General features: G+C 42.1%; 1 protein-coding gene across 6 annotated transcripts in view; it reads left to right on the top strand.

Annotated features, from left to right (window-relative positions):
* The window catches only part of DPYD (dihydropyrimidine dehydrogenase), a 2,813,802-nt gene that overhangs the window by 1,373,273 nt on the left and 1,413,061 nt on the right, over positions 1–27,468 (top strand). For all 6 annotated transcript variants that reach the window (XM_073593091.1, XM_073593089.1, XM_073593090.1 and 3 more), the window contains one exon: positions 21,059–21,269. In XM_073593091.1, coding sequence (XP_073449192.1) covers positions 21,059–21,269 — 211 coding nt within the window. The remainder of the gene's footprint in view (positions 1–21,058; positions 21,270–27,468) is intronic.

The following is a 27,468-nucleotide window of genomic DNA, read 5'->3' as shown; positions in this document are numbered from 1 at the left end:
GAGAGGAGGTTGGTGCCATTTTCGCAAACCACCATTTCTGGCTTAAGTTGGCATGGTGTCAACCACCTCTGAACCTGCCCCTGCAGAGCTGACAGAATCTTTGCCCCAGTGTGGCTCCTGTCCCCCAAGCACACCAGCTCAAGCACCGCATGGCATCTTTTGGCCTACGTACTTGCGTAGCCCCTTGAATGCCTACGGAGCACCGCTGGTTCCAAGGACAAAGCACAGGAAGAGGCCATGGAGGAAGAAGAAGAGTAGGGGGTGGAGGAGAGGGGTGTGTCAGAATCACCAGTAGTGGCATTTTGGAGGCATGGTGGCAGACCAACCTCCAACACTACTGCACCTTGTCCTGCATCCTTCCCAGCTGCCAGCAGAGTCACCCAATGTGCCGTGAAACTTAGGTAACATCCCTGTCAATGCCTGCTGGACCATGAGTCAGCGGTAATATGCACCTTACCACTGACCGCCTTATCCAGCGAGGCCAAGACATTGCCTTCCACATGCCGGTAGAGAGCCGGAATTGCCTTCCATGAGAAAAAGTGGTGTTTGGGAACCTGCCACTGAGGAACCGCACATTTCACAAACTCACGGAAGGGGGCAGAGTCTACCAACTGAAAAGGTAGCAGTTGAAGTGCTAGCAATTTTGCCAAGCTAGCATTCAACCACCGGGCATGTGGATGGCTGGGAGCGAACTTCTTTCTGTGGTGCAGCAGCTGGGACAGGGAAATTTGCCTGGTACAATCTGACGACGGTGTACTGATAGCAGATTGCCCGCAAGTACTTGGCTGTGACACACCTAATTCTACACCTTCATTCCTCTCAGTGCAGGTCTCAGAGAGGACTGAAGGCATAGTGGGGTTGGAGATCCCAGCTGATGAGTAGCAAAGAGAGGTCCTCTTTGTTCTTTGGTGTGGGTCTTCTAGTTACGCTTGCCAACGAACTGCATGGCAGGTCAACATATGTCTGGTCAAGCATGTGGTGCCCAAGCGGGAGATGTTTTGACCACGCGAGATACGCTTGAGACATATGTTGCAAACAGCAGCGGTGCAATCTGATGTACTCATCTCAAAAAAGGTCCACACCAAAGGACTTTTGGAATAATGCGCAAAGACAGCAGCTCCCTGCACATGCGGAGCTCTGAGGTGTGATGCAGTCACTGTGATGCCCTTAGGCTGGCCCTGGAGGGCATACTGCCTTGTTGGTGATGTGCCTCCTCCTCCTCTCTCCTATCAGGCACCCACGTGGAGTCAGTGACCTCATCATCCCCTCCCTCCTCATCACTGGAGCAAACCTGGCAGTATGCTGCAGCAGGGGGAACATGACTGCCAGATTGCTGTCCTTCTTGGGCACCCCCTCTGTCTGGGCTCAGGTTACTGCCTTCCTCTTGCTGAGTACCATCATCAGAGCCTTCAAAACGCTGGGCATCCTCCTGGAGCATGTACCCAACACTGTGGTCAAACAGTTCGGGGGACTCCTCAGGAGGACATGGTGGGGCTAGGGAAGGAGTCACTGATGGAATTGAGCTAAGGGAAGAGGCTGTGTTGGCAGCTGCTTTGCCAGACAAAGTACCCTGAGCCTGGGTGAGAGAGGATGAGAAGGATGAGGACGGCTTGGTTATCCACTCAACCAAGTCTTCGGTATGTTGCAGCTCAACACGGCCAGCTGCCGAAAAAAAGGCCAAGCGTGTCCCACTGCCACGTGCTGATGAGGATGCACCGTGTCCACGACCAGCACTGTTGCCTCTAGACACAGAGCCTGCTTGCCCTCTTTTATTGGCTTGTGACTGTCTGCCTCTCCTTGTTGGCCTTCCAGACATACCATTGGCCCGCAGTGAGATGTAGCTGCACAAAACTGGGATATATGTATACCGATTATACTGCAGCTAGCAGAATCAACTGCCTGCCTGTAGTATTATTAGTATGAGAATACCTGCACTTGTCTTCAGGTAGCTATACTGTAGGTGCAACTGTGCAGGGTACACAGTACAGTAACTGGAAATGCGTCAAGAGCCTACACAAGCACCTGGCTTCAGGTAGCTATACTGTAGGTGCAACTGTGCAGGGTACACAGTACTGTAACTGGAAATACGTCAAGAGCCTACACAAGCACCTGGCTTCAGGTAGCTATACTGTAGGTGCAACTGTAAAGGGTACACAGTACACTAACTGGAAATACGTCAAGAGCCTACACAAGCACCTGGCTTCAGGTAGCTATGCTGTAGGTGCAACTGTGCAGGGTACACAGTACACTAACTGGAAATATGTCAAGAGCCTACACAAGCACCTGGCTTCAGGTAGCTATACTGTAGGTGCAACGGTGCAGGGTACACAGTACAGTAACTGGAAATACGTCAAGCACCTACACAAGCAACTGGCTTCAGGTAGCTATACTGTAGGTGCAACTGTGCAATGTACAAAGTACAGTAACTGGAAATGCGTCAAGCTTCTGCACAAGCACCTGACTTCAGGTAGCTATACTGTAGGTGCAACTGTGCAGGGTACACAGTACAGTAACTGGAAATACGTCAAGAGCCTACACAAGCACCTAGCTTCAGGTAGCTATACTGTAGGTACAACTGGAAATACTGTAAGAACACCTGCCTGCCTGTCAGTATATTAGGAAGAGAATAACAGGAATGGATCTAGCTAAACTGAATACAGTGCGTATATATATATATATATATATATATATATATATATATATATATATACAATACACTGTAAGTGCAGCTAACTGACTCGACCTGCCTACTCTATCTAACTTAAATCAAATGACACTGTCTCTCTGTCTATCTCTCTCCAGTTTCCACAGCAACACACTACACAAGGCCGCCACGGAGGCGGCCTTATATAGTGTGGGGCATATACTAAACCCTCTGAGCCATAATTGGCCAAAGCCTCCTTGGCTTTGGCCAATTATGGCTCTCTGTACACACAGCACTGTGATTGGCCAAGCATGTGGGTCATAGTGCATGCTTGGCCAATCATCAGTCAGCAATGCACTGCTATGCTGTAGTGAATTATGAGCCATGATGCGCCACTCAAATTTGGCACGAATGGCCCATAATGTTTGTAAATCGGCGAATGACCGAACACACGATGTTCGCGTCAAACACAAAGCTCATCCCTATTCTTGAATGATGATCTGGAGTAGGGCTGTATACTCAACTCTGTCAGCACATCACAAGAGTTCCCACTCTCCCTCCTTATTTTTATCTTGCATTGGAACCATTGTTATGTAGTGTGAGGGCTAACCCAAACATTTTAGTGAGTAACCATAAAACACAAAAGGTGGTGGCCTATGCAGACAACATGCTATTTTACATCACCAGCCCAATTTTTTCTCTCCAAAATTTACTGGCAGAATTCTCCCTCCTGGTTTCCTTGCAAATTCTCAAATCAGTTATCAAACATCTAAGGGCCGTTAATATCTTCTTCCCCGAACAGGCCATGCATCGCCTGCTGGAAAACTTTGCATTCAAGTAGTAATATTAGAACTTTAAATACTTGGGGTCCAACATTCCTCAAGACCCGTCCCAAAGTTTTGCAGTTCATTTTAGTCATGTCTTAATAGCAACAGCTCAAGATCTCTTGGTTTGCCGAAATTATATGCTGAAGATGTCTCTATTACCAAGACTAATCTTATCCTATCTTATTACAAACTCTGTCATTTCTTATACAAGCTTCTTTTTTCAGAGCAATCCACCATGCATTTGACAAATTTCTATGGGCTCAAAAAAACCCTCAATTTAAATGTGCTACTTTTATGCCCCGTACACATGGTCGGACTTTGTTCGGACGTTCCGACAACGAAATCCTAGGATTTTTTCCGACGGATGTTGGCTCAAACTTGTCTTGCACACACACGGTCACACAAAGTTGTTGGAAAATCCGATCGTTCTAAACGCGGTGACGTAAAACACGTACGTCGGGACTATAAACGGGGCAGTGGCCAATAGCTTTCATCTCTCTATTTATTCTGAGCATGCGTGGCACTTTGTCCGTCGGATTTGTGTACACATGATCGGAATTTCCGACAACGGATTTTGTTGTCGGAAAATTTTATATCCTGCTCTCAAACTTTGTGTGTCTGAAAATCCGATGGAAAATGTGTGATGGTGCCTACACACGGTCAGAATTTCCGACAAGAAGGTCCTATCACACATTTTCCATCGGAAAATCTGACCGTGTGTACAGGGCATTAGACTTTAAAAGGAGCAGGGAAGGATAGCCACGGCAGACAGTTTACTATACTATGAGTCATGTCACCTCACAAGAGTAATTAATTGGTGCTGCCACAGCAGCACTAAACAACGGGTTGACTTAGAACAATCTTGTTCTCTAATGATCTCTCCAACCCCCTCGCCTCAACCCAGACTGGATGACCACTGGTTTAGGGAGTTCATAAAACAAGATAAGTTTAGAGCCAGCTCCTTCATTACTTCATCACACTGACCCACATTGGAACAGTTAGGGACGGACAATTGTTTAAGTCATTTGGGATTTTGGCGGTTAGCACAATTATTGCATTTCCTTCAGTTGCTGCCCCCAGCTTCTACTTTCTCCAGATCCCTTACACAATTTGAAAAGGAATGTGCACAGCAAGTTCCATTACGGCACACTGTTTTCATACTATATCATTTATTTAATGCTCCATCTGAAGACTCCGTACCCGCATACCTTTCTAAGTGGGAACTGGAACTTTAACTCCAGATGACCCCCATTCAAAGGGATAAGATTCTCCACTACACTCACAAAACTTCCCAGGCTAAAATGTTACTTATTTTTGGTCATGACAACCTTCCATGACTTCTGGACTAAAGTGTGAGATGTTGCGCAAAAGTTCACTGACTACCACCTACCATTTCGACCCTGCCTTATTCTTACTGCATCATAATGACCTCCCCAACAACACATATAAGAGATTGTAACTCCATCACCTGATCAATGCTATGAGGAGTTGCATCCCAGCTTACTGGAAACAGTCTCATGCACCATCTGTAGCTACAGTGGGGACAGAAAGTATTCAGACCCCCTTAAATTTTTCACTCTTTGTTATATTACAGCCATTTGCTAAAATCGTTTAAGTTCATTTTTTCCTCATTAATGTATACACACCACCCCATATTGACAGAAAAACACAGAATTGTTGACATTTTTGCAGATTTATTAAAAAAGAAAAACTGAAATATCACATGGTCCTAAGTATTCAGACCCTTTGCTCAATATTTAGTAGAAGCACCCTTTTGATCTAATACAGCCATGAGTCTTTTTGGGAAAGATGCAACAAGTTTTTCACACCTGGATTTGGGGATCCTCTGCCATTCCTCCTTGCAGATCCTCTCCAGTTCTGTCAGGTTGGATGGTAAATGTTGGTGGACAGTCATTTTAGGTCTCTCCAAAGATGCTCAATTGGGTTTAGGTCAGGGCTCTGGCTGGGCCATTCAAGAACAGTCACAGAGTTGTTGTGAAGCGACTCCTTCGTTATTTTAGCTGTGTGCTTAGGGTCATTGTCTTGTTGAAAGGTAAACCTTCGGCCCAGTCCAAGGTCGGCCGAGGTCCTGAGCACTCTGGAGTAGGTTTTCATCCAGGATATCCCTGTACTTGGCCGCATTCATCTTTCCCTCAGTTGCAACCAGTTGTCCTGTCCCTGCAGCTGAAAAACACCCCCACGGCATGATTCTGCCACCACCATGCTTCACTGTTGGGACTGTATTGGACAGGTGATGAGCAGTACCTGATTTTTTCCACACATACCGCTTAGAATTAAGGCCAGAAAGTTCTATCTTGGTCTCATCAGACCAGAGAATCTTATTTCTCACCATCTTGGAGTCCAGGTGTTTTTTTTAGCAAACTCTATGCAGGCTTTCATGTGTCTTACACTGAGGAGAGGCTTCCGTCGGGCCACTCTGCCATAAAGCCCCGACTGGTGCAGGGCTGCAGTGATGGTTGACCTTCTACAACTTTCTGCCATCTTCCGACTGCATCTCTGGAGCTCAGCCACAGTGATCTTTGGATTCTTCTTTACCTCTCTCACCAAGACTCTTCTCCCCCGATAGCTCAGTTTGGCCGGACGGCCAGCTCTAGGGAGGGTTCTGGTCATCCCAAACATCTTCCATTTAAGGATTATGGAGGCCACTGTGCTCTTAGGAACCTTAAGTGCAGCAGAATTATTTTGTAACCTTGGCCAGATCTGTGCCTTGCCACAATTCTGTCTCTGAGCTCTTCAGGCAGTTCCTTTGACCTCATTATTCTCATTTGCTCTGACATTCCCTGTGATCTGTAAGGGCTTATATAGACAGGTGTGTGGCTTTCCTAATCAAGTCCAATCAGTATAATCAAGCACAGCTGGACTCAAATGAAGGTGTAGAACCATCTCAAGGATGATCAGAAGAAATGGACAGCACCTGAGTTAAATATATGAGTGTCACAGCAAAGGGTCTGAATACTTAGGACCATGTGATATTTCAGTTTTTCTTTTTTAATAAATCTGCAAAAATATCAACAATTCTGTGTTTTTCTGTCAATATGGGGTCCTGTGTGTACATTAATGAGGAAAAAAAATGAACTTAAATGATTTTAACAAATGGCTGCAATATAACAAAGAGTGAAAAATTTAAGGGGGTCTGAATACTTTCCGTCCCCACTATACTTGGATGATCAAAGTTAATGATATCAAATGCAAGAAAAGCCTTATTGCTTCAGAAAGAAGTACTCATGAGAAATTTTGGAAGACCTAGTTCCATCGGCAGGAATTCGCTGTTTCTACTGAGTGTCAGGACCTACTCATTGGGAACTGAGTTGCAGGAGGGTTAAAAGTTTTTGTGGGCACAAAAGGACAGGAGAGATGTTCCATTTCTATAATTTACCAACACCACCTTTTTCGGCCACTGCCTTCGCATTTTTTCCCTATATTTTTTATACCCCCCCCCCCCCCTTATTTTCCTTTTTAAAACGTGCTACATACAGTGACCCTACTCACTTTTGCAGTATTATTCTACGGGTCTATCATTTGAAGTGGTTTACTCATATGTGTTCTAACATTATGTCAAATGACTTGTTATATCAGTGAGTCAAATGTGTTTTGCTGTGTTAATCTATGTGACAAATTGATTTTGTGTTTGTCTATTACATTAAACAGATTGTCTGTAACTTTGATCACTGTATGCCCTTCTTCATAAACAAAAGTTGTACAAAAAAATTCAGATTTAAAACTTACATTAGCAAATGCACTTCTACATGTGCACATTGATTGCATGTATTTTAGGCAAAGGGTGCTAAATAAGGACGCCCCTGTTGCAAGGAATCTGAGTGCATGTCCAGACTCCTCCTTAACATGCTGATGTTACCTAGGCAGTTCCATCTGTGGTGTGTTTTTTTACTTCCTTGGAGTTCTCCCAATATCTACATTACATTACATTACAAAATTATATTAGCAAATGCTCTACCACTTGTGCACATAGCTGGCATGCATTTTAGGCAAGGGATGCTGAATGAGGATGCCGCTGTTGCAATGAATTCAAGCGCTCCTCGCTAATGTAATGATGTCACCAAGACTGCTCCCTATATGTTGTATACATTAACTTCCCCCAGGGTTCTCCCAAAATCTATCCTTTTTTTAAACTTTACATCAGACACAATGGAATAAAGCCATAAATATTATACAGTATTTCCATATTTGCCATAATAAATCATGGCGTAAGAAACAAAAATAGCTATCTTGGACATAGTTTTGAGTTGGTTAAAAGATTTAAAAACGTTTGGTTTTGTTTTTTAATGTACATTGTACAGTATATTTGAAGTGTCCTGCATCTAATGTTGTTTTTGAATTGCCCAAACATTTTCACCATCTTTCTGATCTGACTTTTTTCCTGTACCACCAATCACCCTTACTCTCCCATCATATCACCTTTATCACTGTTTCACCCATGGCCAAATTCATAGTTTAGTGCATAGCCCAGTCCTATTTCATTCACTCTTTTATTATAGATATTCCTAGTTCTCTTTTCTCTAGCACTTCCCCAGTTTCATAAACTTTCTGATTCTATGTACACTCATTTCCCCATTATCCTATAATTTCATCATAGATATTTCCCATTCCCTTCTTCAGTACTTCTCCTCATTTCTCAACCCATCTGGCTCTATGCACACTTCTTTTAATACTATTTGCTTTCATTCACATACTTAGCTGCTATGTTGCAATTTCCATCAATAACTCTGCCTGCCAGACTTCCTTCCATCTCGCATGCACCTGACATAAATCAGACCCTATCGTCAATCATAGCAGTGCACACAGGCTTCCTCTGTTCTGTCAGTGTCCTCAAATCTTCTATCCTCCTATTCCCAGTGCCAAATCTAGTGTTAAACTTGTATCGTAATATGCACCACCATCCCACCCCCATTACTCTAACTCTGGCTCTTACACCAACTGGCTGTTTTTTAACTTTGTTCCTGGCATATCTTGGTCACTTAATTACCTTGGGTCTCATAAATTATGTTTTTGAGAACTCTGACTTCTTTTTTAACACACCCCTTTCCTGCCTTTCAACAATTAGAGATTTGAGCTTTTTTTTCTGAGCCTGTTCTCACGATTCATCAATCGACTTTTAAAAACACTGTTGCCTTTATTTTACCTCAGTTTGCCATCTCATACTGGTTTCTAAGTCATATATGGTCCACCTTGTTACTTTTGGTTGTTTTGTTTTTTTTGTTCTACTGTATATGTTACTTCAGAGTGCTAGCTGTTTTATTCTTGCTTTTCTGATGTGAATTGAAATGACCATCAAAGACACTGGACCCTGACAGTCAAGTTTACACCCTCCTTGGTTGGACTTTAATACAAATACAGATAACCTGAACTGCCCTGAGTTTGATTCAAGCAGGATTCAGCCAACTTTCAAAGAAGTTTGCATGCCAAATTTGAACCCCAGTGAATTTTTTTCAGAGCCAAGTCTAAAAAAAGGGGGGGGGGAACAAGGGGGTGGGACTTTATATGAAGCACATGGTAGCCAAAAAATAGATGGTGGACATTATGGATTCTTGTTGTTATGTGTTTATATTCGGATTGATTGCCACTCTCTGGGCGCCGTTGCGTCCTTGGCTGCGGTGGCCACGCTCGCGAGCAGATTGGGGGATGGATGGTGGCGCTGGGTCTGGTGCTGGTCGCCGGATCCTTCCCGCCCCCTTCTCTTCCCCCTGTTCTCTTCTGCGCTGGCGCTACGTCAGCAGCATCATCGCTGCGACCTCTTTATAGGCGTCTACCGGGTCGGCTCTGGCACTCAGGGCTCCTCCACACATCCACGATAGTCCAGGATTCCTTCCTTCCTTCCTTTTAGTCACCCCACTTTTATCACAGGTACCAGCCAACTGTCTACTCTTTTCTCATTTTTCACTGCACTGTCCTTGTCCCTTGGGTGGGTCACTCTACTTTTCTACTTTTCTACTTTTCCATTTACTTTATGTCAGCCCTTCGGCTGTTATCCTCCTCCTAGTTTCCCCAATCTGGGTCCTCTCATCCATCTTCCACATACCCTCCTTTTGCACACAGTCTCACTATGGTTCATTCTCCTTTTCACTCACACTCAGGTTGCCCTGTGTCCCATTGCCTGCTCTGTTTGACGCTTGTTGGGGGGCTTCGGGCGAGATGTCAGCCGCAGCTCCCAGTTGGGAGCACTTGTTCGGATGGCCCTTGGTGCCCGGCATCACACAGCCAACACATGAACCTCAGCAAGTCCCAAACCCTGGGGTAGGGGTTTGTTACCCCATCATTGTTTAACTTTGCATATATCCTACCAACTGGCAATCTTTCTTACCCATAGATACATCTTGTGCTTGCTCCTGACGAGTGGCCCTCTAGCCACGAAACGCGTAGAGCTGCCATACGCCATGGTCACAACATACATTACTTGGATACCAAGTTTACCTGTATACCCCTTCTCTTGGACCAACAAAGTCATAGACTCTGCAAATACTATTATGGTTTATTGGTTTATGGATGAATCTTGTTTGCTCTATATCTGACAGTACTTATATGTTGCCATTTATACTGTATTACCATTTGGTAGTACTATGGAAGAATTCTGTTTTGCTATATATGTGATACTGTTTGTATGATGCCATTTATACTGTATTACCACTGTACTATTGTTGCATGTTGTACCTGTTTTACTCAATTGTATTTAGTGGCAATCAATCCGAATATAAACACATAACAACAAGAATCCAAAATGTCCACCATCTATTTTTTGGCTACCACGTGCTTCATATAAAGTCCCAGCCCCTTGTCCCCCCCCCCCCTTTTTTGATGTATGACAGGGATGGAAATATGTGACCTTACCAGGCCACATTTTCATTTAAAATCCCAAGGGATGGAACAGCTGGCCTTACCAGGTCACAGGTTCACTTAAAGTCCCTTAACCCCCCAGTTTAATTCAATATCAGAGCCAAGTCTGTCAAATGAAAATTTAAAAAAGTGAAAAAAGTGCAGCGCTAAAAGATTATATCAATGATGATAAGGGTAATCAACATAGCAAAAATATCAAATGTGATCAGATAACAAAAATAATAAAGTGAAAAATGAATGAATAGATATTGACAAATACTCAAAGAATAATGTCCATTTATGATAATGGAGGACCGCAAAGGGTCATAATAAGTCCCAAAAATATGTGATATAACCAAATAAGTGACAGTCACTGTAATCTGTAATAAACATCAAGGTGAGTGATGAATGACATGAAGAATCCACCAGAAATACCAGTCTCTTAGCAGAAAGATTGGATTTGTGCAGGCGTACACCTGACAAGCCAATCAAGCTTTTAGGGGTGACTGAGAGGCACCTATTCCTTGCATATGCTGCAACCTCCGGAGGGGTGTTCCAAATGATGGATTCAGCAGGACAGATGTAAGCTCAATCCAGAGACAGATTAACCAAACCGTAGGAGTGGAAAGGAAAAGAGGGGGGCACATAGTGTAATTCCGTAAAAGATATTTATTAAGAACAAAAACATAAGAATTACACTTACATTTTCCAATAAAATAACAAGCGCTTCAAAGTAGGACAGTAATTGTGGACCAGCAACGAATACCGATGCGTTTCGCCTCAACAGGCATCATCTGGGGTGCTGGTCCCCCACAATCACTGTCTATATGTAGATATCCCCTGTACCCCTGTAATGAGCAACAGCTCTGGCGTTCATTTCTAACTAGTCTGTGTACACTTCTGGGTTTAGGCAAGATGGCACCGCTGCGTGCGTCTCAAGCCTCGTTCTGAAAACCGGAAGTGTGACCTGGCTGTGATGCAGACTACGTCCGGGACTAAAGACAAGATGGTGTGGCCACTTGTGTTCCAGGCCTCACTGTGACCGGCCAAAACAGGAAGTATCCATATATAATAGCAAACAGTATAGAAGAGAGCCCATAAATAATAATATGAAGGGCATCTTAAAAGAAAAATTAAGTGGACACAACCAAAAATAAGCATGAATATTATGTCCAACATATTTAAAAAAGAATGATGGCAAATAATAATAAACAAACATGTATTAGAAACATGAAAATGATGCCTTGGCCCTAAATAAAAATTAAATTTAAAACTAAGTGTTAAAAAGTAATACCTATATGAAAAGTATATATATGAATCTATAGGTTCACTCTGAGCTGGTGCTCACACTGGTTACCCGTATGGTAATATTACAATGGAAAGCACATACAATTGGTGTACCTTACAGTACATATATGCAAATATAGGTACATAAAGACAAATAAGTACATATATGATAAAAAATAATAAAATTGATAAAAATATATATTAAGAAAAAAAGGAAAAAAAAGAAGAAAAAAGAGAGAGCAATGATGTGCACCTAGGAAAAGATCTGTACATAAGTACATTAACCCTGGTAATGAAGGCGTTTATATCCTACTCTCTATTGAATCCATATGGGGAATAAGTTTGGAGCTGGTATATCCAATACGTTTCCAGATGAGAGACCCCCCTAGTTTTAGCACCCCCTCTTCATGTATTTGTCAATAATGACAAATTGGGAACCTCTCAGATCCCGACCATGATGTTGTCTGTAGTGCCTGGGTAGATTATGTTTAGTATCTCCACCCTTAATCTTTGCAATATGTTCACCCACCCTTTCAGAAAATGCATGAATAGTGCATCCCACGTATTGTTTTCCGCAAGGGTAGGTGATCATGTACACAACGTGTGTGGTAGCACAGGTGCAAAAGGATTTGATAGGATAAACCTTGTTGGTAACATTGGATTTAAATTCCAAATTTTACCACCGTTATTATGTTGGCAGACCACACATTTTTTGCAAGGAAAATATTCGACCATATTATTAAAAAAGGAAGAACGGGTGGGGGGGGTTGATGGTGTTAGGGGTAATTTTGGCTCGGAGTGAAGGAGCACCTCTAAAGATGACTTTGGGTCACTCAGGAAGCACGGCTTCTAAAATATGGTTATTTTTAAGGATGCCCCAATGACTGTTAATGATATTTTTTATTTCCTTATGCTGAATGGAGAATGTGGTGAGCATAGAACACTTGTACGAATTGTCTAGTTCGCGTGGAGGTTTTGATGTGAGGAGGGAACATCTGTTTACCAATTATTTATCAGTGGATCTGTGCTTCAGGGTGTTTAAACGACTGCTGCTCCCCTATGTAAGTAGGGAACACCTCGGTGTAACCTCAAGGGAATGAGACCAGAAAATAGGGAGTGGCGCTGTGTTATAAAAGAGGGAGTATCGGTATACAATTACCCTACTTTCTAAAGTGACAAGTGCATCAGTGCAACGATTCAATCTCACGAGTGTAAATTGGCAGTGTAATAATAAATTAATAAAAAATCAATACAATAGTGTATACTATAAATGTAAAATGATAAGTGTTAATTGGTGCAGAAAATATTATAGACTGTATATAAATACGTTGATACAGTCATGATCCCATTATTACAAGAATATATTATATATATTTTTAATCTGTTTAGGATTTTTGCACACCACTGCACAGTGGTTTGAATACCACGTTATTTATTTAGCACAATCTGCACTTGTCACTTTGGATTCTTATACAGTGAGTTGATTTTATATGAGATGGATCACCACAAAGCAATCAGTGTCTATATTATATGATTTTTCTGTTCATTATATGGGATCCTGACTGTATCAACGTATTTATATACAGTCTATAATATTTTCTGCACCAATTAACACTTATCATTTTACATTTATAGTATACACTATTGTATTGATTTTTTATTAATTTATTATTACACTGCCAATTTACACTCGTGAGATTGAATCGTTGCACTGATGCACTTGTCACTTTAGAAAGTAGGGTAATTGTATACCGATACTCTCTCTTTATAACACAGTGCCACTCCCTATTTTCTGGTCTCATCTGTTTACCAATGCTACCTGTTGTATATCAGAATTAAGTGACAGCTCATCATATCCTTTTTCCATAAACCTCTGTTTGAGAGTGGATGCTTGAGCAAGATAGGTGTCGACATCTGTGCAATTTCTGCGCAGCCTCAGAAATTGGCTGCGAGGGACAGATTGTAGCCATGATCGAAGATGACAGCTGTCTGTGGGTATAAAGCTGTTTCGATCTGTGCTTTTAAAATAAGCCTGAAATTTAAACTGTCCTGAGCAGATCTCTATCTCAAGGTCTAAAAAATGTATTTTCGAAGAACTGAACTGATACGACACTGAGATACCACGATCATTATTGTTGAGATACATAATGAAATCTTCTAGGGATTGAGGAGTACCTCTCCATAGGAGGAGGATGTCATCTATGTATCTGGCCCACAGAACTAGAGATGGTCTGTGTTTAGAATAGACGACATCCTCCTCCCACTTGGCCATGAAGAGATTGCCGAGGCTGGGGGCAAATTTGGCCCCCATTGCAACGCCTTTTTGTTGCAGGAAAAACCTTTGATCAAACCCGAAGTAATTGTGCATTGTAGCAAACTCTAATAGTTCCACTACATGTTCTTTCTGTAGATCTGTAAGGGAGCCCTCATGTTGAAGAAAATGAGTGACTGCCTCTATACCTCTGGCATGAGGGATGCAAGTATACAGGGACGCCACATCAGCAGTGGCCATTAGAAAGTCATCCTATATTTCAATATTCTCCAGAAGTCTAATGCCCCGTACACATGGTCGGACATTGATCGGACATTCCAACAACAAAATCCTAGGATTTTTTCCAACGGATGTTGGCTCAAACTTGTCTTGCATACACACGGTCACACAAAGTTGTCCGAAAATCCGATCATTCTGAACGCGGTGACGTAAAACACGTACGTTGGGACTATAAACGGGGCAGTAGCCAATAGCTTTTATCTCTTTATTTATTCTGAGCATGCGTGGCACTTTGTGCGTCAGATTTGTGTACACACGATCGGAAATTCCGACAACGGATTTTGTTGTTGGAAAATTTTATAGCCTGCTCTCAAACTTTGTGTGTCAGAAAATCCGATGGAAAAAGTCAGATGGAGCCCACACACGGTCGGAATGTCCGACAACACGCTCCGATCGCACATTTTCCATCGGAAAATCCAAACGTGTATACGGGGCATAAGAGTGTCAGTAGTATCCTTCAAATACAAAGGAGTACGTTTCACAATAGGCTGGAGATAAAAATCCACATACCGACCAATTCTGGAGGTGACTGAATCAATCCCACTAATAATTGGGCATCTGGGTTTTTGGTAAATGATACATGATCGGAATCCTAAGTGCAATGGGTACAAGATAAGCCCTCTCCTTGTAATTTAAAATATGTGAATTAAAACCTTTTAAGATCAGTTGATTCAATTCTTTTTTAAATGCTGAAGTTGGATTGTTAGATAGTTCCTTATATGTATCTTGATAACTGAGTTTCCTATGCATCTCATTCACATAATCTGATTGGTCCAGTACGACAATGGCCCCGCCCTTGTTGGCAGGACGGACCACCAAATCTTTCCTATCGCAGAGTGATTTAAAACCCTCCATGGAAAACGACTGGTTAAAATTTTTTTTGGGGGGAAGTTTTACTAAGTCTTTCAGGACTAGGTCTTTAAAAATATTAACTGCAGGAGCCGTAGGTATGGGTGGGCTAAACAAAGACGGGTTAGCCAACCCTGAGTGTACAGTACCTGAAGTAGCAGCTCTTTCTGAGTGTTGTGCTGAATAGGAGGAATTGGAAGCAATATATCTTTGAATATTGATTTTTCTCACAAATTTATGAATGTCGATGAAGGTGTGAAATTTGTCCAAAGGTTTCCGGGGGGGGGAAACTTCAGACCTTTATCTAGTATAGACAATTCTTGCGTAGTTAATTATTTGGAACTGAGGTTAAATACTCCCTTTCCTATCATGTCCTCCTTCTTTTTCCTCTTCTGGATTCTCCTACCCCCTCCAGAGCCTCTCTTGGCTCTGAGAGCCTTCTTTGTGTTAATTGATCTCAGTGAAAATCCTGATTAGCATAGGGGGTGTAATCTCTATTACTCTGATCACGAGAGGATCGATCATAATCATTACTCCCATGTGAATAATCTCCTCCATTACGTGTATCATAAAGAGGGATAAACCTATTGTGAACAGGAACCAAAGGGTGTTCATAATACCGGGGATCTATATCATGGGGTGCTGGATAATCCCTTATTCCCAGGGAATTATCATAACCATATCCCCTATTTTCCGAATAGTGGGAAGCTCTGTGATCACGTTGATTTCCCCTAAATGGACCTCTCCCTCCTCTTCTAGTGTAGTTGTTATTACCTCTCATATGAGATGGTGTGGGGGTATGATGACTCTGAAGTCTACCTCTATGAGGAGGCGGTGGATTGCCCCTTTGTTCATGTAAGTTACTTTTTGGAGTAGGAGGAGGTCTTAGTTGGGGATGATTGATATCACCAGCATTAGTAGAATTTACGAGATTATCAGAAGATGCAGGGATGGTGGATGGTGCCAAGGTCTTTTGCCATCCAAAGACCATTCCTGATTTATAATCGCCAGCATCACAAGAATATTTTTTATGCTTTTTATTCCTTTGGTCTCTATCTTCCTTTTGCAAAAAGGATTGAAGATTAGAGGAAAGGGAATTATATTCAGCAGTATTTTTAAAAGATGAAAGTTTATCTTTCAAATCTTTAATCTCTCTATCTAAGACCTGAAGTCTAAGAGTTTTCCTAGAATTGAGAAATCCCAAACATTTGATGCCAGCTTTGTTAAAATACTGATACCATGATTTGAGATCTGAATCGCCCTGTTGGGGATAGACGTCCCATCTTAAACTTCTGGGAGTCATGTTTTCAGATATATATTGTTCCAAAAAGCCCACTGAAGATGTAATTCAGAGGTCATAGCATTTTTGAGCCTCAAAAATAAACCACCTATCTCTGTATCGTTTCTTATAGTGGTGAATACGCCCTCTTCTTTTTTAAATATGTTGGACATAATATTCATGCTTATTTTTTGTTGTGTCCGCTTAATTTTTCCTTTAAGATGCCCTTCATATCATTATTATTATTTCTGGGCTCTCTTCTATACTGTTTGCTATTACATATGGCTACTTCCTGTTTCGGCCGGTCACAATGAGGCCTGGAACACAAGCGGCCGCGCCATCTTGTCTTTAGTCCCGGAAGTAGTCTACATCACAGCCAGGTCACACTTCCGGTTTTCAGGGGGCTTGAGACGCACGCGGCGGCGCCATCTTGCCTAAACCCGAAAGTGTACACAGACTAGTTAGAAACGAATGCCAGGGCTGTTGCTGATTACAGGGGTCCTGATATCTATATATAGACAGTGATTGTGGGGGACCAGCACCCCAGATGATGCCTCAAGCATCCACCCTCAAACAGGGGTTTATGGAAAAAGGATATGATGAGCTGTCACTTAATTCTGAGATACAACAGGTAGCATTGGTAAATAGATGTTCCCTCCTCACACCAAAACCTCCACGCAAACCAGACAATTCCTACAAGTGTTCTATGCTCACCACATTCTCCATTCAGCATAAGGAAATTAAAAATATCATTAACCGTCATTGGGGCATCCATAAAAATGACCATATTTTAGAAGCTGAGCGACCAAAAGTCATCTTTAGAGGTGCTCCTTCACTCCGAGCCAAAATTGCCCCTAACACCATCAACCCCCCCACACGTCCTTCCTTTTTTCATAATATGGTCGGATATTTTCCTTGCAAGAAATGTGTGGTCTGCCAACATAATGCCTGTGGTAAAATTTGGAATTTAAATCCAATGTTACCAACAAGGTTTATCCTATCAAATCCTTTCGCACCTGTGCTACCACACACGTCATGTACATGATCATCTGCCCTTGCGGAAAACAATACTTGGGACGCACTATTCATACATTTTCCGTAACGGTGGGTGAACATATTGCAAAGATTAAGGGTGGAGATACTAAACATAATCTACCCAGGCACTACAGACAACATCATGGTCGGGATTTGAGAGGTTCCCAATTTGTCATTATTGACAAATACACCCCCCATGAAGAGGGGGTGCTAAAACTAGGGGGGTCTCTCGTCTGGAAACGTATTGGATATACCAGCTCCAAACTTATTCCCCATATGGACTCAATGTAGAGTGGGATATCAACGCCTTCATTAACCAGGGTTAATTTACTTATGTACAGATCTTTTCCTAGGTGCACATCATTGCTTTCTCTTTTTTCTTCTTTTTTTTCCTTTTTTCCTTAATACATATTTTATCAATTTTATTATTTTTTTATCATATATGTACTTGTTTGTCTTTATGTACCTATATTTGCTTATATGTACTGTAAGGTACACCAATTTTATGTGTTTTCCATTGTAGTATTACATACAGGTAACCAGTGTGAGCACCAGCTCAGAGTGAACCTATAGATTCATATATATACTTTTCATATAGGTATTACTTTTTAACACTTAGTTTTAAATTTAATTTTGATTTAGGGCCATGGCATCATTTTCATGTTTCTAATACATGTTTATTATTTTGTCATCAAAACAATATTATTTATTATTTGTCATCATTCTTTTTTAAATATGTTGGACATTATATTCATGCTTATTTTTTGTTGTGTCCACTTAATTTTTCCTTTAAGATGCCCTTCATATTATTTCTGGGCTCTCTTCTATACTGTTTGCTATTACATATGGATACCGTATATACTCGAGTATAAGTCGAATTTTTCAGCACATTTTTTTGTGCTGAAAGTGCCCCCCTCTACTTATACTCCAGTCAAGCACTTTTCTGCAGCAAAAAATTTCATTTTCTGAACAGACTTTGGTGCCCAGTATCTCAGGGCCACTTGGAGCTAGGAACCCCAAATTTGGTGTGCAAACCCAGTCATACTGGCACCACAACATATCCAAGCTGGAGTTCCTAGCTCCAAGTGGCCCCGAGATAAGGGGCCCCAAAATCGGTTTGGAAAATGTCATTCTCTGCTGCAGAAAAGTGCTTGACATTTTCTGAACCGATTTCTGGGGCCCTGTATCTCGGGGCCACTTGGTGCTAGAAACCCCAGATATGTTGTGGTACCAGTTCCACTGGGTTTACACACAAAATTTGGGGTTCCTAGCACCAAGTGGCCCTGAGATACAGGGCCCCAAAGTCAGTTCGGAAAATGAAATTTTTTGCTGCAGAAAAGCCACTTGGTGCTGGAAACCCCAGCTTTGGATATTTTATGGTGCTAGTTCCACTGGGTTTGCACACCACATTTGGGGTTCCTTGCACCATCATTTCGGGACCCTTTGGGTTCAGAGACCCCAAATTTTGGCTGCAGCTAGGGGGCATCTAGAAACCCTTAACTACTGAGTTTGAAGTTCGGGGGACCTATGGCTGCAAATGGGCACAGTGAGGCATGCAAATGGGCACAGTGAGGCTGCAAATGGGCATTGTTGACTCTCTTTTCCACTTACAGTAGCTGTGCATTTCTCACCCTCGTCTTATACTCAGGTCAATAAGTTTTTCCCATTTTTTTGTGGTAAATTAGGGCCTCGACTTATACTCCGAACGACTAATACTCGAGTATATACGGTACGTCCTGTTTTGGCCGGTCACAGTGAGGCCTGGAACACAAGTGGCCACACCATCTTGTCTTTAGTCCCGGACGTAGTCTGCATCACAGCCAGGTCACACTTCCGGTTTTCAGAACGAGGCTTGAGACGCACGCGGCGGTGCCATCTTGCCTAAACCCAGACTAGTTAGAAACAAACGTCAGGGCTGTTGCTCATTACAGGGGTCCTGATATCTATATAGACAGTGATTGTGAGGGACCAGCACCCCAGATGATGCCTGTTGAGGTGAAATTGCTGTAGCACATCATACAGCAAGAATGAAAAAAAAACGTAGTGTCCCCGCCAACATACATACCAGACCCCTTTCTGAATAGGAATAATAAGAGGGGTCCTCAGATACCACCCCTCTACTTTAATGAATATGGAGTAAATCAGAGGTATAACTAGAACCTTCAGGGCCCCAGTGCAAGAAACCGTTATGGGTCCCCTGCCCCCTTCCCCCCTGCCCCCCTTCCTCCCCCCTTCCATTCGAGCTCTGGGCTTCCACTTTTGGAAGGGTGTCCTATCAGTGTAAATCAATGCCTCCTATCAGGGCCCATTAGTAACTCCTATCAGTGCCCATTATTGCCCCATATCAGTGCCCATTAGTGCCTCCTATCAGTGCCCATCAATGCCTTCTATCAGTCCCCATCAGTGCCTCATATCGGTGCCCATTAGTGCCTCCTTTTATCAGTGCCCATCAATGCCTCCCATAAGTGTTCATCAGTGCAGGCTATCAGTGCCCATTAATGCCTCCTATTAGTGTCCATCAATGCCTCCTATCAGTGCCACCTATCAGTGCTCAATCCCTATCAGTGATGCCCCCCTGTGCCCATCAGTGCAGCCTATGAGTTCTGCCTATCAGTGCTCATCAATGCCACCTATCAGTGCTCATCAGTGCAGCCTATCAGTGCCCATTAGTGCCTTCCTTTCAGTGACCATCAATGCCTCCTATCAGTGCTCATCAGTGCAGCCTATCAGTGCCCATTAGTGCCTCCTATCAGTGCCCATCAATGCCCCATATCAGTGCCCATTAGTGCCACCTATCAATGCTCTTTGGTGCAGCCTATCAGTGCCCATTAGTGCCACCTATCAATGCTCATCAATGCCACCTTTCAGTGCCCATCAATGCCTCCTATCAGTGCTCATCAGTGCAGTCTATCAGTGCCCATTAGTGCCTCCTATCAGTGCCCATCAATGCCCCCTATCAGTGCCCATTAGTGCCACCTATCAATGCTCATTGTTGCAGCCTATAGGTGCCCATTAGTGCCTCCTATCAGTACCCATCAGTGCCTCCTATCAGTACCCATCAGTGCCTCCTATCAGTGCCCATTAGTGCCTCCTATCAGTGCCCATCAATGCCTCCTATCAGTGCAGCCTGTCAGTGTCATCAGTGTTGTCTGCCTCCTCAACACAGTTCTGAGCTGAAAGCATGTCTCTCATGGAACAGCACAGAGGCGGCAGTTCTATCTCCCCCTCAGTCCGTCCTCTCTCATATGGGATGAGAGAGGACACAGCCGAAGTGGTATTAATAGTTATTATATACTGTATACAATTTTAAGCTCTTGCCAAACGGGACCGAAAGGGCAAAAGTTTGAGTGTTCACACAAATGCCTAAACAACGCCAAAGTTCAGTCAAAACCATCATCCTTAGCGATATGCACCTGACAGGGGCTTTAATCCATCTACTATCCAAAGAAAAAAATGTTTTGGCTTTAATATACTGTACATTTTAAGGCTTCTGAGATTTGTGATGCTTTATGTAATTTTTTACTGCCCATTATTTAAAAAAGAAACTGGCATGTATTTGATATTATGTTTGCATAGTAAAATATAGTATGCCTATTGGTCAGTGCCAATAGAAATAATGCCAATGCCAATGACAAACTTTCTTTAGCTTTGCTGTAACTTTTTTCTTATTCTTCATCATATGTAAACATTGAATATTCAGCCACAGTGCTTAGTATATTATATTTCATGCACTACAGGTGGAGTTGGCCAAAGAGGAAAGGTGTGAATTTCTTCCTTTCCTGTCACCTCGCAAAGTCATTATAAAAGCTGGAAAAATAAGCGGTATACAATTTGTGCGTACAGAACAAGATGAGGATGGAAACTGGATTGAAGATGAAGATCAAGTTGTTCAGTTAAAAGCAGAAGTTATCATCAGTGCCTTTGGATCTGTATTAAGTGATCCCACAGGTAAAATAATTACATATTCCATACTGATGAAGATACAAGAACATATTTTGAACATTTTACTGTGGGCTAGCTATATTGATGATGTGTTAAATTTATGGAGTAGCAAATAGATAGAATTGAAGGAATTCGCTGAAATATGAAATCGTGTAGTGAATATTGAATTCAGGAGAATTGCATTTTATAAGTGAGATTTCTGAGAATCTCATAAACTTCCTGAACTTTTAAATTAGGAAAGATAAAAAAATGAAAAATATACATTATGAATTTTAGAAATCTGACCTCCACAAATTGCCTCAACACTGGACAAATCGGGGGCAATTCATGCCCACTAGTCAAAATTGATCTGTACAGGAAGGCCCATTCTTCTTTGCAAAATAGCTCAAGCTCTGTCAGATTGGATGGAGAACGTTTGTGAACAGCAATTTTCAAGTCTTGCAACAAATTCTCAATTGGATTTAGGTCTGTACTTTGACCAAACCATTCTAACATATGAATGTGCTTTGATATAAACTATTCCATTGTAGCTCTGCTGTATATTCAGAGTTGCTGTCCTGCTGGAAGGTGAACCCCCACCCCAGTCTCAAGTCCTTTGCAGACTCTAACAGGTTTTCTTCTAAGATTGCCCTGTATTTGGCTCCATCCATCTTCCCATCAACTATGACCAGCTTCCCTGTCCCTGCTGAAGAAAAGCATCCCCACAACATGATGCTTCACCACCATGTTTCACGATGGAGATGGTGTGTTCAGGGTGATGTGCAGTGTTAGTTCAAAAAGTTAAATTTTGGTCTCATCTGACCAGAGCACATTCTTCCACATGTTTTCTGTTTCCCCCACATGGCTTCTCACAAACTGCAAATAGGACTTCTTATGGCCTTCTTTCAACAATGGCTTTCTTCTTGCCACTCCTCCATAAAGGTCAGATTTGTGGAGTGCATGAATAATAGTTGTCCTGTGGACAGATTCCCCCACCTGAACTGTGGATCTCGGCAGCTCATCCAGAGTTACCATGGGCCTCTTGGCTGCTTCTCTGATTAATGCTCTTCTTGCCCAGCCTGTCAGTTTAGGTAGACAGCCATGTCTTGGTAGGTTTGCAGTTGTGCAATACTCTTTCCATTTTCGGATGATGGATTAATCAGTGCTCTGTGAGATGTTCAAAGCTTGGGATATTTTTTATACCCTAAATCTGCTTTAAATTTCTCTAATTTTCAACTTTATCCTTGACCTGTCTGGTGTGTTCCTTGGCCTTAATGATGCTGTTTGTTCCCTAAGGTTCTCTAACACACCTCTGAGGGCTTCACAGAACAGCTGTATTTATACTGAGATTAACTTACACACAGGTGGACTCTATTTACTAATTAGGTGACTTCTGAAGGCAATTGATTCCACTAGATTTTAGTTAGGGGCATCGGAGTAAAGTGGGATGAATACAACTGCATGCCACACTTTTCAGATATTTATTTGTAAAATAATTTGAAAACCACTTATCATTTTCCTTCCACTTCCCAATTATGTGGCACTTTACATTGGTATATTACATAAAATCCTAATAAAATACATGTACATTTTTGATTGTAACATGACAAAGTGTGGAAAATTTCAAGGGGTATGAATACTTTTTCAAGGCACTGTAGCAAGCTGTTAATGTTCCTACTGTATTTAGGTTAAATAATCTGACTTTTAAGGAGGAGGATCCTAGAACAGTGATGGCGAACCTTGGCACCCCAGATGTTTTGGAACTACATTTCCCAAGATGCTCAACTACACTGCAGAGTGTATGAGCATCATGGGAAAAGTAGTTCCAAAACATCTGGGGTGCCAAGGTTCACCATCGCTGTCCTAGAACATCTCAATGATGTCCTAATGAAAAGAGGAAAAACAGTAGCTAGACATGTGTGAGACAAACACAATGGTAAACTCGAATGTTTAACATTCTTGGTGATACAAAATAAAAGTTTTGGTTTGAGAAAAAGGATTTAACGAAACCCTTGCTCTCTGTTGATATTGCCAGATACCTATTGATTCAGATATGCAGTGTCATTTTCACTTCCTATGAGCTGGACAAAAATTAAAACAATCTGATCTCTTTCATGTAAACGACTCTATCCCTACCCCCCGTAAAGGAGTTAAAGAGGGAAGGACATGCTTGAAGTCCAGCCTGGTTGACAACCATGGCTTCTTCCATAGATGTAGTGAAGGAGAGAGTGTAGCCACCCAGGTATATGATTTTTTTATTCACAGGTTTACTAGGTAATTATAAAGGAAAGAGGCATGAAAAAAATAACCAATGCAGCAAACACATACAGTATAAGTACTGGTAAGCTGCAATGTGCTGTATAACTTTTTTAATATAGATGGTCAAAAGGGCATGCTGACATGTCACAAATGTTGCAAATGTTTTCTGGGGTTGGCAAAATGTTGAAATCTCACAACTATGTGTACATAATCTTCGTATAGTAAAGATTGGTAAATAGAGTGTAAACCAATATCTGTGCTGCTAAAAGTCTGTTCATTTGTTCTACATTAAAGAGAAAAAGTACTGTCAGCTGGACAATTTTTTTTAATGCGTATAATAATGATATGATCCTTGTGATAGGATCAGGAGGCTTATGTAGCTGTCTAGGGTACTGTAAACTTCTTCCGAGCAGCTCCTTTTGTGCAATAATTTTTTTGAGATGGAAAGTATAGTTTCTGCAGTTCACATTTGTGCAAATGTTTGGGCATGCCATGACGTAAAGATTTTTCAAATGTCAAACCATGCTATATATGTCAAACTTTAAACAGCAAAAGTGTGTTTCTTGGGTCAAAATCACCAGTATAGATTTCAATATTCAACAAGAAATAAACTCAAGTTAGATTAATGTTGTGCCAGTCTAGCTCTCTTATGTTATTGGTAAATTGGTATATAAATGACTAGCTGACTAATATAGGTCAATCAAACTTCATATAAAAAGCCACCAATCATTCTTCATCTATATTAGAATTTCTTTTCATCTATATTTTCTAAAGAAATATTATGTTACTTTGGTTCATAAGAACAAAGGACATGATTGACGTATAGTACAATAAAAATACTATTGTTTCATCATTTCTTTTCATCTGACTTCTAAGGGTAATTTGGATCATAAAAGTACAGTAATTTCAAACTCCTATAGAGCACCTGTCTTGACCAGCCCAAAAAAAACAACACATATTTGTAATAAATTCATATTAAAGGTTTTTTAAATTTCATTCTTCCCAGAATTTCAGTACACTATTTTAGAGAATTTCAAATGCAATATGCTGTGCATTTTGTTGAGACATTTCTACAACAAAAATACCAAACCTTTATATATGTTGTGTATATAGTCTTATATGATGAGCTTAATCCTAATTCATTTGTCGTCTGGTATTAGTGCTCAGAGTGTACCGTATCTCACTTGAATGCTAGAGCAGAGATACATACAAAGATGCTGCTTTCAGGACAACTTTTCCCATCTTGCAAGAACACCGCACCAAGCTTTCACACTGGGGTGGCTTGAGAGGCGCTTTTTAAGTGCTTTACAGGCTCTATTTTTAGCGCTAAAATGCCTGAAAAGTGCCCCAGTGTGAAAGGGATCTAAGTGTCAAAAAGAGGGCTAGATACTTGTTTCTGATGCCAAATATCCCACTAGCACAGGCACTCAGCAATCATCAGCTTTGTACCTCTGTACCACATTACTGAATGGGGCTGCATCATTTGTGACTAATAATTAAATTCATTATCTGCATTAAATTAAAAAAACCTTTCAAAAGTTGCTCGCCCCAGCCCCCCCCCTTAAACACTTACCTGAGCCCAATCTTGATGCTGTCTTCAGCGGCTCTTCTCCCCCCTCTCTCTAGGAGATTCTGCAGCAGTGGAAGCCTTTGGCTTTTGTTGCTGTCAGTCAAATCATGTGAGGAGGAAGTGAGGGCTGAGCCAAGCCAGGCTGTGTGTGTCTACAGCCCATCTCAGGATCAAGCCTGCATGAGTGCCCTCATAGAAAGCGGCTTGCTATAGGGACACTCAAAGAAGAAGAGGAGGTAAAATTGCCAGCGGGGGACTCCAGAAATGGAGGTTCTAGGCCGCTCTGTGAAAAAGAAAAGCAGGTATAACATGTTTGTTCTTTTCAAAAAAAAAAAATAACCTTTACAATCACTTGAAGATCTAAAAAAGATTAGTAAAATCTCATTAAAGCTTTATTGTGCTTGTGTAATTCCAACAGTTGCTTTTAATCTTTCTAAATGCGCAGCCTTTTTTAAAGGAGTTGTAAAGTCTCAGGGTTTTTCATCTTAATGCATTCTATGCATTAAGGTGAAAAACCTTCTGTGCTGCAGCAGCCCCCCAGAGCCCCCCCCCCTTTTTTTACCTGAAACTGATTGTTCCAGCGACAAGCATGAGCCCAGCAGCTCCAGCCGCTGTCTTGGGTCCTTATTGGATAGATTGATAGCAACAGGTGCCATTGGCTCCTGCTGCTGTCAATCAAATCCAGTGACGCGGGAGTCAGGGATGGGGCCGGAGTCCTGCTGTCTGTGTCAATGGATGCAGCACGGGGACTCGGGAACGCACCCGCACGGGTGCCCCCATGGAAACTGGATCTCCGTGGGGGCATTCGCCGAAGAGGAGGAGCCAGGAGCAATGCCAGGGGACCCCAGGAAAGGAGGATCGGGGGGCGCTCTGTGCAAAATCCTTGCACAGAGCAGGTAAGTATAACATATTTGTTATTTTATATCTATATATGAAAAAAAAAAACCTTTACAATCGCTTTAAAAGACTGCAGCTTTTTATTAAAAAGTTGTTCTCCTGCATTGCCCCCTGTCGCATGCGCCTCCATCTTTTTCACTATCAGGAAGTGAAGCAGCAAATGTGCATGCAACAGTAGAGCGAATTCATTGAGACAAGGAAAGGCTAAAGGAAAGAAGCAAACAAAAGTAATAACAGTATTTGATTAAAAAAAAAAAAAGGGTTATGGCGCACAGTGCTTTTTAAACTATATGCTATCTTGGGTTTGGGTCTACTTTAATGATACAGTACTTCTTTATTTGAAGTACCCCAATAAGTATAAACATTGCTCATTTAAGCTTGTCATGTGAGCTTGTTAAAGTTAATGCTATTGGCCCTTTATCTGGAGCTCAGCTTTAAAAGAGAATTGAACTATTTAAAAGTGTGTCCCCCCCAAAAAAAAAGCAGGCGGAAAGGAAATAACTATTTACCAGTATTGTCTGTGATCTCCCTGCAGGTGATCTTTCCTCATTACTGACAAACCATGCCTTTTTCTGTTCCGTGTCTCTGTGCCGAGGTGGCCATCTTTGCAAAGGCGGGGCTTGTTTTCTCATGTCAGAGCCTACAGCAAGGAGAACAGTGGGGAGCACAGTAGTAACATCACCAAATCTCCCGAGACTAGCAGTCAGAGACAGCAGTACCTTGGATCTCACATTGCAGATAGCTAGCTATTAGATTTTTTGCACAGGGGTGGCTAGGTACACTTACATACCAGGGCACGCAATGCTGTCTTTTAGGAGGTATTCAGGAAAAATGGTAAATGTTTTAGGTTGCTGCTTAGGAACAAATCACATTTCTAAATGTTCCCTATAACATAACAAATCTTTACTTTTTAACCTGTTCCTGTCCATGCTATAGGCGAATGATGGCTACAGCACTGACCTACATTGCCGGGAGGCCATCAATAGACATTCTCCCCCTTGCACGCTCCCCGCGCACCCCCTGCAGGGCGTGTGCGGCATGCACTGTGATCACCGAGTCAATAAGACTTGGGTGATCACAGATCGGAGTAAGGGGCCGATCACGGCCCTTAACCACGTGATCAGCTGTCAGCCAATGACAGCTGATCACGTGATGTAAACAGAAGAGCGGTAATCTTTTTTTTTCTTTTCACGCAGACAGCGTGAGGAGAGAAAAAAGTCAATCACCAGCTTCTGTGTAAGGGACATTGGTCCTGAAGAGGAAGAGGCACAGCCGGCTCATTTTTTCCCAGCAGTGCCACCTGCCAGTGCCCACACAGTGCATATCAGTGCCCACCAGTGTATATTAGTGCCACCAATCAGTGCCAACTATAAATGCCCACGAATGCCATCTATCAATGCCCACCAGTGGTGTCAATGCCTCATTAGTGCCACCTAGCAGTGCTGCCTATCAGTGTCACCTACCAGTGCCCATCACTGTCCATCACTGCCACCCATTAGT

This window comes from Aquarana catesbeiana, linkage group LG07, assembly GCF_042186555.1.
Source record: "Aquarana catesbeiana isolate 2022-GZ linkage group LG07, ASM4218655v1, whole genome shotgun sequence".
NCBI lineage: Eukaryota > Metazoa > Chordata > Amphibia > Anura > Ranidae > Aquarana > Aquarana catesbeiana.
This window is presented reverse-complemented; position numbering and strand designations above follow the sequence as displayed.